At 41.4% G+C, this 13,289-nt stretch overlaps 1 protein-coding gene across 1 annotated transcript; it reads left to right on the top strand.

Moving 5' to 3' along the window:
* Nucleotides 1–1,624: 1,624 nt before the first annotated feature.
* On the top strand, nt 1,625–10,177 carry LOC112070501 (renin receptor). Its single transcript, XM_024137908.2, has 9 exons — nt 1,625–1,747; nt 2,583–2,713; nt 2,808–2,936; nt 3,067–3,162; nt 3,284–3,421; nt 5,624–5,677; nt 5,828–5,977; nt 9,162–9,281; nt 9,435–10,177. The coding sequence occupies exons 1-9, from the start codon at nt 1,672–1,674 to the stop codon at nt 9,627–9,629; spliced, it is 1,089 nt and encodes a 362-aa protein (XP_023993676.1). The 5' UTR covers nt 1,625–1,671; the 3' UTR covers nt 9,630–10,177.
* Nucleotides 10,178–13,289: the final 3,112 nt, after the last annotated feature.

A 13,289-nucleotide genomic window follows, 5' to 3' on the forward strand; every position in this document is an offset into this window, starting at 1 on the left:
CCCTAGTAAAACTGACTATCCTACCAATCCTCGACTTCGGCGATGTCATCTACAAAATAGCTTCCAATACTCTACTCAGCAAACTGGATGCAGTCTATCACAGTGCCATCCGTTTTGTTACCAAAGCCCCTTATACCACCCACCACTGCGACCTGTATGCTCTAGTAGGCTGGCCCTCGCTACATATTCGTCGCCAGACCCACTGGCTCCAGGTCATCTATAAGTCTATGCTAGGTAAAGCTCCGCCTTATCTCAACTCACTGGTCACGATAACAACACCCAACCGTAGCACGCACTCCAGCAGGTATATCTCACTGGTCATCCCCAAAGCCAACACCCCCTTTGGCCACCTTTCCTTACAGTTCTCTGCTGCCAGTGACTGGAACGAATTGCAAAAATTGCTGAAGCTGGAGACTTATATTTCCCTCACTAACTTTAAACATCAGCTATCTGAGCAGCTAACCGATCGCTGCAGCTGTACATAGTCCATCTGTAAATAGCCCACCCAATCTACCTACCTCATCCCCATATTGTTTTAATTTTTTTTGCTCTTTTGCACACCAGTATCTCTACTTGTACATCATCATCTGCTCATTTATCACTCCAGTGTTAATCTGCTAAATTGTAATTACTTCGCTACTATGAACTATTTATTGCCTTCCTCCTCACGCCATTTGCACACACTGTATGTAGACTTTCTTTTTTTTCTATTGTGTTATTGACTGTACCCTTGTTTATTCCATGTGTAACTCTGTGTTGTTGTTTGTGTCGCACTGCTTTGCTTTATCTTGGCCAGGTCGCAGTTGTAAATGAGAACTTGTTCTCAACTAGCTTACCAGGTTAAATAAAGGTTAAATTAAAAAAAAAAAGTGCTGAATAAATAGTTATACTGACTACGTCCATCCTAGCTCACTCATTAATCTTAATTGAAATTACGGATGGCCTGTTATCCGTTTTGTCGTCCCCTTATGCCATAGTTTGTACATCTCAATTGTCAGTAGAAACCACATTTGTTTAAGCAAGTCAGCCATATCAGCTATGTTTTTTTTTTAAAGGCAGTAAATGAGGCTGAATGAACTGTTTCGCAGCCAGACAAGGCTCCGCTGATAGGCAGGTGTAGCAGTAGTAAGGTGTTGGGACTACTGTTGGGAGGGACTCTGCTGTTGGGACAGCTTTTTTTTTCACAGCATAGTTTTTCAATATAATTTCAAAATGGTCTAAGAAGAACAACATTTGCAGGGCAATTGAAGCACAGCCAATATGCAGTGATAATGTATTGGGCCTATAGCCTACTGCACAAACCTCATTGCTACAGAACTGTTTTTAATTGGTTAATGTGGCATTGATTAATATGTTTTATATTGTGTAAAAAATCTGAGGGGTAAATCTCGGTTTGCATTTTGACTCACAAAGTGATGTAAACTCAGAAAAGGTTGGCTGACCACTGTACTACAGTATATCGAATAGCCCCTGCTTGTGGTATTGATTTTCATTACATGAAAATGTAAAACTACGGAGATAATGAGCTCCATATTGCAATAGCCATACAATGAAAATAATTGCAGAAATCAATCAATGTAATTCTGCAGATTACCAATTCATACCCATCATGCATTGCTACCATCTTCGGGACAAGCGAGTCAGTTGATTTACGTTAGAGCAAGGAGAAAGATGTCGCTGGAAAATCGCCGAAGGATGGAGTCTTTATTCACCGTAGCGCTAATCTTCTGCTCAGCTTTTACGTCAGGTATAAGAGATGGAAATCTTCTGATTATTTACCTACTGATCTAGATGGTTTTCTGGAAATGATCTCATGCAGATAACGTTGTTACTAGTAGCGAGTTCTCTGCTTGAAAATGATAGCTAGCTAAATACAGGAACTAGCTAGCTAGTTACTGCTGAAGAAAAGATAATACGACTTGGAAAAACACTTCCAATCCTGTTGATATAAAGATAGTAAGTAATCATTTGTGGAAAGCCATGTTTTTTCCACTTTAAATAGGGTGGTATAATGAGTAGATACTGCTTGTTGGGCCTAATTGCCCTAGGATGCTAGCTAGCTAACGTCAATTTGACAGCCAGCAACCCGCACCAGCTGGGAGTGGGACGACATAATCGCCGGCTAACGTGAGCCATTTCCCGCAGTTTGACCCCATTTGTTGTTATGAACAACAATATCTAGCCATCCATCGGTTCATTTTTAGCTGTCAAACTAACCAGACTCTCAGGGGAGCAACTAGCCAGTTCAGTATCATGTGACAGACGGCATACCAAAATCTGATTCACTCAACTTCCTCAAACATTGTTCTGCTTTCCCAGTCACGAGACTCCGGCTAACTAGCTACTGTTGCCCGGCTCTGCCATTCATTAAACAGTGTAATTCGCTGTTTTTAATTAACAGTCAAGTGGGACCAAATAGCAACACTATACTGTCAGAACCGACCTAGATTATCCTCCATGGTCTTATGATATGGCTAGGTATGTGGCCCTTGTGTCCCCTCCACACACAGTATGGAATGACCTTTGCTGTTTAGACGTTATTGGAAGTTGTTTATAGATTTGTTCCTTCTGTTTTCCCTCAGGTGTTCAGGGGGACAGCCTCACCATATTGCAGGCCCCTGAGTATGTGTCCTTCCAAAAGGGAGACTGGCCGATATCAGGGGAGAAGATTCCAGATATGGTGGCTCTGACTATGGGTTTCTCCGTCCAGGAGGTACACACACTGATCCAATGTTTGTGTAGGTGTGCAAGCCTATTTTGTTGTATATTATATACTAAAATCTTGTGTATTGTGTCTGTGTGTGTAGGATCTCTCCTGGCCAGGCCTCCGGGCAGGTCCTTTGTTCCAGCGTCCCAGGGCCAATGTGCTGGTGGTGGTGAGGGGGGTGGACAGCCTGGCCCTGCCCCAGAGTGTGGCCTCCTACCCCCTGGAGAATGTGAGTGTGACCAGTTCCAATCAGTAAGGTGGTGGTTGGGGAGTAGCAAAGTTGTGTGAGATTCCTTTTAATCAGATTTTTCACAGAAGCTCTATTATTAATAACTTATCTCTTGTTCCCTCTCCTGCAGCCGGTGCCCTTCACCCTGGACAGTGTGGCTGAGACGATTCACACTCTCTTTGCTGAGGACACTCCTGTGGTGCTCCAGCTGGCCCCTAGCGAGGAGGTACTGTATGCACCAGCACATTATTGGATGAGCACCTGAGTGTGTGTCGCTGTGTTTTATTATACAGAGGGTTGGTATGTGCAGGTCATGGTAATGTTGTCCTGTGTATGTGTGTCTACAGAGGCTGTACATGCTGGGAAAGGCCAACGCTGTGTTTGAGGACCTGCCTGTGACCCTGCAGCAGATTCGTGCTCGTCTCTCCCAGGATGGCTCTGTGCTCGCCTCCCTGCCACTCAACTCCCTCAGCCGCAATGCTGAGGTACATGCATTAGTCTCGTCACGATACTAACGATACCAGGCCAAGTATCATGATACTGACTAGTATTGCAATACAACAGGGTAAAAGATTCAGTGGCCTAGCGTTCTGTTTGCCCCGTCCCCAGCACGTATTCCCGTTTTCTAAACGTGATGCGCATGTGCAAAACAAACTCACTGATATTTACACTTCTACTCAATACACATATTGAATTTAACTTCACACTGTTCGCTGTATAATAGAATACTGCGTAGAATGGCTGATTTGCTGATATTTGAAAGGCCTACCTGTGATTTGGCTGGTGGAATGGGAGGAAGGAATATCCATACATAATGATCTGCTTTCATTGTAGCAGTAAGGGGGAAAACACTGCATGAAACTGTCTTTACTCTTCAGTTAACATACATACAGACACACACACACTCTACCTCCCTCACACACTCTCTCTCTCATAAACACACACACACTCTCTCCCACAAACATACACACGGCTCCCAACTTTAAGAAACGTTAGACACCAAACAGAATGTAAGGAGTACCAGAAAGAACTGTGTGATAGTTTAGGCTTACATTAGACCATATGAATCATACCTTTGAAGCACATCTCAAGAGTAGCAGACACTTTTCCTTTCTTCCTGTGTCAATCAAATTTACCTAAACCTAGTGTCAAGTTACCAGGTTGTTGTTGTTACCAGGTTGTTGTTGTTACCAGGTTGTTGTTGTTACCAGGTTGTTGTTGTTACCAGGTTGTTGTTGTTGTTACCAGGTTGTTGTTGTTGTTACCAGGTTGTTTTTACCAGGTTGTTGTTGTTGTTACCATTGTGTGTTGTTGTTGTTGTTACCAGGTTGTTGTTTTAGTTACCAGTTGTTGTTGTTGTTACCAGGTTGTTGTTGTTGTTACCAGGTTGTGTTGTTTTACCAGGGTTTTGTTTGTGTTGTTACCAGGTTGTGTGGTTGTTGTTACCAGGTGTTGTTGTTAGCCAGGTTGTGTGTTGTTGTTACCTCTGTTGTTGTTGTTACCAGGTTGTTGTTACCAGGTTGTTGTTACCATGTTGTTGTTTTACCAGGTCGTTGTTGTTTGTTCGTTACCAGGTTGTTGTTGTTGTTACCAGGTTGTTGTTGTTGTTGTTGTTACCAGGTTGTTGTTGTTACCAGGTTGTTGTTGTTGTTGTTGTTACCAGGTTGTTGTTGTTACCAGGTTGTTGTTGTTGTTACCAGGTTGTTAACTAGCTAGGTAACATGACTGAACAAAGTTGTTTGTGATCAAAGCCATTAGCGGCCTGGGATTAGTTTAAAACGCCCTGTGAAATGGTTTGTGAAATTATATCAAATGTGCACAAAATCACGTGGGAAGAAAAAAAGGTAGCTCTGTTAATGAGTCATATTTTTCCCCCGTTTGAGCAAAGACAAGCTGTTTCTCTAAGCTGCGAGGATGACTGTCACAAAGTTTTTTCCTCTCTGGCACTGCTGTGTGACAACAAACTTGTAAAGCCTATGACTGGCCTGTGCTGTTGGTTATACCAGGGATGAAATTATATACGGAGTACAAACTTTGCTTGCTCTGAGTGCTGCTCCAATGTATCAAATGTAACAACAGAAGACTTATCAGGGTCTGCACCCCCCCCCCCCCATGGTTAAATATATATTTTTTAACTGATGGAGGAATGATGAGCAGACTGAGAGATGCAGGTGAGTCCCGTGTGGCTCAGTTGGTAGAGCATGGCGCTTGCAACTCCAGTTTTGTGGGTCTGATTCCCACTGGGGGACCAGTACGGAGAAAGTATGAAATGTCTGCACTCACTACTGTAAGTCGCTCTGGATAAGAGCATCTGCTAAATTACTAAAATGTTAATGATGGCTGATCACTGCTGCCACGTGATAGGCCCATGAAAGTCAAGTGGACATTATTGGACCGGCACATACAAGAGAATAGTTGCTGTTGCTTAATTTTTTGGGTATAATTTATAAACTGACGGTATATAAAGCTCGGTATCATATGAAACGTTACTACGGCGTTCTAAAATGTTGGTATCATAAATATCATGGCGTTTTGATACCATGATATTACCGTGGTACCGGTATACCATGCAACACTAACATGCATAAATAGTGCTGGTTCTGTCTGTGTCCCCTGTAAAAGTGAACAAGAACGGTAAGGGTTGACCACTTCAAATGTTGACCTCTGACTTTTCTCTCTCCCTATAGGCTGATCTGCTCTTCCTGTCTGAGGTCCAGGTTCTACATGACATCACTGCCCTGGTAAGACTCTGAATATATCATTTGTTGGGCACAGGGGGATTGGATCATTTAAATCTGAGCACAGCAGTGCCATCCCCAGAGCCTCACAGCATGTTCTGCTTCTTCATTAGCTGCTAATGTTGATCGTCTACCCCCCTCACACTCCTGTAGCTGCAGAGACACAGGCACCTGGCCAAGGACCACTCCCCTGACCTGTACTCCCTGGAGCTGTCTGGCCTGGAGGAGCTGGGCCGTCGCTACGGACAGGACTCCTCTCAGTACCAAGACGCCACTGCCATTCTGGCCAATGTCCTACAGAAGGTAAGCACAAGGGGGAATGCCCATACTCTGTATTCATAACATGTCTTAGTGGTGTGACTTACTCCTAAATGGCCAAGTACAGAAGGCAATGGTTTATGGTTGAAAAATCAATTTATGTACACTGAACAAAAATATAAACGCAATATGTAAACTGTTGGTTTCATGAGCTGAAATCAAAGAGCCCTGACATTTTGCATCCCTGTTAGTGTGCATTTCTCCTTTGCCAAGATAATCCAAAAATGTGCAGTTTTCTCTAACAGCAACACAATGCCACAGATTGGCATGCTGACTGCAGGAATGTCCACCAGAGCTGTTGCCAGAGACTTGAATATGCATTGCTCTACCGTAAGCCAACTTCGTTTTAGAGAATTTGGCAGTACGTCCAACCGGCCTCACAACCGCAGACCACGTGTAACCACGCCAGCCCAGGACCTCCACATCCAGCTTCTTCACCTGCGGGATCGTCTGAGACCAGCCACCCGGACAGCTGATGAAACTGTGGGTTTGCACAACCAAAGCATTTTTGCACAAACTGTCAGAAACCGTCTCAGGGAAGCTCATCTGTGTGCTGGTCGTCCTCACCAGGGTCTTGACTGACTGCAGTTCTGCATCGTAACCAACTTCAGTGGGCAAATGCTCACCTTTGATGTCCATTGGCACTCTGGAGAAATGTGATCTTCACGGTTGAATCCCTGTTTCAACTGTACAGGGCAGATGGCAGACAGCGTGTATGCCTTTGTGTGGGTGAGCGGTTTGCTGATGTCAATGTTGTGAACAGAGTGCATGGTGGCGGTGGGTTTATGGTATGGGCAGACATAAGCTCCAGACAATGAACGCAATTGCATTTTATTGATGGCAATTTAAATGCACAGCGATAATGTGATGATCCTGAGGCCCATTGTCGTGCCACTCATCTGCCGCCATCACGTTTCAGCATAATGCAAAGCTGAAAATGGCCCAGTTCTTCCATGGCCTGCTTACTCACCAGACATGTCACCCATTGAGCACGTTTGGGATGCTCTGGATCGACGTATACGGCAGCATGTTCCAGTTCCCTCCAATATCCTGCAATTTCGCACAGCCATTGAAGAGGAGTGGGATAACATTCCACAAGCCATGATCAACTCTATGTGAAGAAGATGTGTCACGCTGCATGAGGAAAATGGTGGTCACACCTAGGGCTGTTGCGGTGACCGTACTACCGCCACACCGGCGGTCACCAGTCATGAAGGAGGTCAAATTCCACGTGAACGATGCTGTTGATGGTCATTAGTAGCCTACCAAACTTGCTAACTGCCTGGTACTCAGTACTCTATTGTCACTCTGACATCAATGCAAATGTAATCAAAAATCTAATCAAACACTTCATGAGAGCTCATGTTGCGCAACATTTCTCTCTGTTATGCAATTGCGTGAGAACAGAGTGATGGCCTCTACTAAAAAGAGGAGGATCCCATCAGCATTATATAAGCTAAGCCTACTATATTTATTTCTCAACTTTCCAATTATTAAGCACATAGCTTCTCTTTACCAGAGGAGTATAGCCTACCTGGCTGGCATGAAAATGAACCGTGGGAAAAGCGTTCTCCATTTGCTATTTAAGTGCATTTTTCCCGCTGCCACTGTTTTGAGTTGTGCATGATAATGGTCCATTTTAAATCAAAACAAATTTCCCTTATTATTTAGTATATGCAAAGAAAATATTAAATCAAGAATAGTCTGATGGGTGACCTATATTAGCCTATTACTTGTGAATTATATATTATCACTTGTTTCTTATGCTGGGCATCATTCACAATGCCTTTTTTTGTGACTTTTTCTAATCGTAGTCACACACCTCATGTAACCTAGCCCATAGGCCTAAATGTTTTCATACGCTTTGTATCACAACTAAAGTGGCCAAATAACTATTTAAAATTAAGCACATTAAATCTGCTTTACAAGGGGTGTAGAGCCTAACTGGCATACATAAGCAGCGTGTGAGTTTCAAGTTTGGGGAAGATCATTTTCACCATAAAAAATGCATCTTTTATAATAAAAGCATTTTTGATGCTAGTTGTATTAATTTGGGATCTATTGTATCACCAACTGTTCCAGACTATGTTTGGAATATTAATCTTGTTGGGCACAATGGCCGCAAAAGGCATGGATTTTTTTAGGGTGCATTAGGGCCACACAAAGGGGATGCCGGCGTGAAATTTGAGGCGTTATTAAGTGCTTGTCAAATTGTGAATGAGAGACTGATGAAGTATCTACAACCTGCGCAAAAAAACAAAGCAGAGCTTATGCCTTTCAAGCAACTTTTTTCAAATCATCATTAGAGTCGCGCCATGCAGCCTTACAATGTATTAAAAATCAAAACATATAGCCCAACGTTTGTAGAACAACTAAAGTTACATTAATAACTAATAGCATATAATAGTACCTATTTATTTGTTAACCGCTCAACACAGAATAGTCGCAAATTGTTTGGAGAAAATATTCTTTCTATTTTATTCAGCTTTGTTCAGTTGTATTCTTCATACTATAAAATAATGCCGCGGAATTCTAAGCAGATCTTGTCTGCTAAATGAACTAGTGTAGCCCACAGCCATTTGGCATAGTCAGATCAGTACTTAACATAAGGACAACTCAGTATGTTAGTCTGTTCTGAAATAGTCTACATTTTCTTCATATCATGCTTCTTTAGACCTGTCTAAAATAAATAATGGATTTATTGTTAAGCTGTAGGCTATATTACATGGATTTATTAGACTTTTTAAAATGTATTTGTTCCAAAGTTCTGCATCAGTGTCTTGTGTGGAAGCCAGGAGATGCTAAATGTGTTTAATTAACGGTAAATTACAGTGAGACCGACAGTTATTTGCTTGACAATCACCTGCTGATGAAATTTTGTGACCGCCACAGCCCTAGTCACACCTGATACTGACTGGTTTTCTGATCCATGACCCTACTTTATTTTTTTAAAGGTATGTGACCAACAGATGCATATCATGTGAAATCCATAGATTAGGGCCTAATTCATTAATTTCAATTGACTGATTTCGTTATATGCATGGTGTGTTTATATTTTGGTTCAGTGTCGATTACCATAAAAACATTATCTCGTTATGTTTATATAGACCAACTGTGGTGTTTTTCCACAATTTCTTTGTTCTACGTCTCTTAACTTCCTGTGCTTTAGTTTGGTGAGGACTTGTTTGGTCTTTATGGTGACAGCGCGGTGGTGGAGGTTGTCACAGTGAAGAACTTTGAGGCTCCACTTACCAGGAAATCTCGCTCAATCCTGGAGTCCAAACAAATTGTGAGTGCATTTAATATTTTTTTATACGTAGATCTATGTACATTTATGCTATTACACAAATCTTAAGCCTGTTTTTATATTTGGATCTTCATAATTCATAGATATGGTTTCAATGGATGCAAATCTTCTCTGCATCCCTCTCACCCCCTGCAGAGTAACCCTGGCAGTCCCTATAACCTGGCCTATAAGTATAACTTTGAGTATGCCGTGATCTTCAACATCGTGCTGTGGCTGATGATCATCCTTGCCCTGGCTGTTATCGTCATCTCATACAACCTGTGGAACATGGACCCAGGATATGACAGCATTATCTACAGGATGACCAATCAGAAGATCAGGTTGGACTAAGGTCTGCCCAGCAACACTCAAGCCCTCCTATTAGCCCTCTCCTAGTGAATCTTTGTTTTTCTTGTTTTGTGTGAAAAATAAAGAAGTGGAGCTGAAGGTATAGGCCTAATTCTAAATGGTTTGGATAGGTTTAAGAAATATGGTGAAAATAATTTCTTAGTATAGGCCATGGTTGCACTAATTACACACCAGATAGCGTATACCTATTCAACCTCTCAGCTATAGACAAGCTTCTAGTGGTTGGTTATGGGCTTAGGAGTAGACATCAGAGTAGCAGTTGTTCAGGCAGAGGGAAAGGTCCTATCCAATATGAATGACATGTATAAGAGATGCACTTCATTAGTTAGCACCTTTTGAGAAATTGCAGAGGTTAACTATACAGTAGCTGTAGTTGTGTAGTTTAATGCTGAGTTGTAACACTAGAGCTGTCTCTGAGGCCTAGTCCTGTACCTTCAACCCCACACTTCACATTGCTTATGAGTGTCCTCTTTAGTAGTTGTCCTACATCCCTGGTGATTTCAAATGTCCTGTTTTATTTTTATTGTAAAGATGATTATTCTAATGCCCTGAAAGACTGAGAATTGGTGTGTGTGTGTGATGTAAATGTTTGTCTCGCTATTTGAAACTGTTTTAAGTTAAAGTGAAATCTAGGTGTATATATTGAAGTTAGAAATACAAATATCCTGAAGGAAACTGCTTTATTGGTATTGTGAGAAGGTCTGTGTAACATTCGCTGGCAGGTTGTAAAGGCGCCTTGCATGCATTTTGCGGTTGTGTGACTTTGACATTTGAATATGCAATAAATTAATTACCATCTAATGTTTGTACTTTACTTCACCTCTAAAATAATCTGCAATATGTAACGGGCTTGGCGTGCTTTTGTAACTGTTTTGGTAACAGCAGATCCACTGTACTACAAAAACACATTATTCATGTGAATCTGATGGTATCATTCCATTCACGCCATTCCAGCCATCATTATGAGCCGTCCTCCCCTCAGCAGCCTCCTGTGGATATGAAGTAATGGTACATAGGCTATACATCCATGCCAATGATAGTATCTTGTGACATGTTATTTCAATAATGTTTTGCTTGAAAAAATAATCAAAACAGTTTTTTGCTTGTTTAATTTGGTGGAAAGCCTTGCAGTGCTTATCTCTCTCTCAGCCAGCATTTGACAGTGAGGAGTGTACATTTTCATTGGCAGATCAATTAAGTTCAATGCAGTTATCCAAACACATTCATCATCCATGACTAAAAGAATAAATCTAGTTTTAAAAGACAAATTTCAACAATACATGTAGTCATAGCCTGTGTATCGCTGTATCATTGTGGTACCCAACAATGCCAGAGTTAAGAACCGTGTATGGTTCAGTAGGTTCCTCTTATCCCTGGTTGGACAACATTAGGTTCCTTAGGTTTGACAACTTGTCTATAGTAATTATTACCCTAAGGCTTCTTCATGTGGCTTTAAAAGACTGCTGTAGTATTTACAGTATGTGTCAATCATGATGGTAATTTACTCAATTTGATTCTTTTTTAACTCTTGTTTGTAGCTTGTTTGATAACCAGCTATTTATGGCTGAGACTCATCCAGCATTATCAGTCAGCATGATTAGACAGGCTAGTCGTGTCATTTGGTAACTAAATGAATCCCTGCGCTGGTCTTCTATAACCTGTCTGGCCTTTGCATAACCTTTACAAAGAACTGGTGTGTGTGTGTGTTTGTCTGTGTATTTTGAATCCTGTGTTTTCTTCTTCCCTTTATTTCCTGTCTCCAGCATTAATAAGAAGAAGCAGTTGACATCTGGTTCTGATCTACCGGCAGGCGTAATAACCCCTGAACCTCATGATGTTATCGCTAACGGCGGCCCTGTGCAGTTGTCAGAGACAGCCATGCGGAAGTGTGGATCCTGAGGTTAAAGGTTTCACTGGATAACAGGCTGAGACCAATCTATGGTCATTACACATTTATTGAAAAAAGATAAATTCATAGAACTGTATATCTAGTTCGGATTCACTTGAGGCCACATTTTAACATCTTTATAGCCCTACACACTTTCAATAGACTATTTGAGACTTACTTTACTGACTTTAGTCAAAGCATTCCCATATCACCATGACCATAACGATAACAGATTTTTAGACCAAACAGTATATGACATGATACGTGATTCCATTTAATTGATGTTGTATGGGTATAGGAGTGAGGTGTCTGAACCCAAGTATCCTAACAGGATATTGTCATATTATTGATTATTCACTGATCTATGGAAGCTTTTCTTTAACATATGTATGTTGTCATGCCCTTGCTGTCCCAGTCTCTGTCCAGTGTGCCCATACTCAGTGGTCCAAATACTAAGCTGAGATACCTGTTGTAACTCCAACTTTCACTCACATCAGTCACTATGTCAGTGTAAGGAAATCTAAAGTAATTGGCAACTGCTCGGCCTCCGACTGCAAGGCACTACAAAGGGTAGTGCATACGGCCCAGTACATCACTGGGGCCAAGCTTCCTACCATCCAGGACCTCTATACCAGGTCGTGTCAGAGGAAGGCACAAAAAATTGCCAAAGACTCCAGCCACCCTAGTCATAAACTGTTCTCTCTGCTACTCTCTGCTGTTCTCTCTGCTGTTCTCTCTCGGTACCGGAGCGCCAAGTCTAGGTCCAAAAGGCTTCTTAACAGCTTCTACCCCTAAGCCATAAGACTCCTGAACAGCTAATCAAATGGCTACCCAGACTATTTGCATTGTCCCCATACCCCATTTTTACACTGCCATTTATTTATTTTATTGTTGCTCCTTAATTATCTGTTATTTTTCTATTTTTCTTATTATGATTATAATTCTTTTTTTTTTTAACTTCAGTTTATTTTAGTAAATAATTTCGTAACACTTTTTTTCTTAAAACTGCATTGTTGGTTGAAAGCTTGTAAGTAAGCATTTCACTGTAAGTTATTCGGCGCATGTGACAAATAAGATTTGATTTGATGTGAATTATATACGGTGATCTCAGGTCAGTATTGGGTCCAGTGAGCCTAGATGACCCTTGTGGCTGCAGCATGTGATGGCCTGCTCACCAACCCCTCCACCCAGGGACTGAGCTGGCTTGATGCCCCTGCTGCAGCTTCAGCTCCCGAGTGGCGCAGCGGTCTAAGGCACTGCATCTCAGTGCAAGAGGCGTCACTACAGTCCCTGGTTCGAATCCAGGCTGTATCACATCCGGCCGTGAATGGGAGTCCCATAGGGCGGCACACAATTGGCCCAGTGTCGTCTGGGTTTGGCCGGGCTAGGCCGTCATTGTAAATAATAATTTGTTTTTAACTGACTTGCCTAGTTAAATAAAGGTTACATAAAAAAAAAAATAATAATAATAATAATTATAATTAATAATTTGAACAGTAATATTTGAAAAGTATATGAATGACTTGTCTTTTATTGTTTTGTGTGCATATAACTTCTCAGAATGTAAATTATGAGCAATTAGATATTAAAGTATCTGATGAACTTTATCAAGAAGTGCAATGAATCATTAAAACATTTCTTGAATCATTAAAACATATCTGCAACATTAAATGAAAAATGTTATGTGGACCATGAGTAGCCTACATATCAAATAATTTGATACTATGAAGGTATATTAGAATAATTCAATGTAT

This window comes from Salvelinus sp. IW2-2015, unplaced genomic scaffold (assembly GCF_002910315.2).
Source record: "Salvelinus sp. IW2-2015 unplaced genomic scaffold, ASM291031v2 Un_scaffold1346, whole genome shotgun sequence".
Lineage (NCBI taxonomy): Eukaryota > Metazoa > Chordata > Actinopteri > Salmoniformes > Salmonidae > Salvelinus > Salvelinus sp. IW2-2015.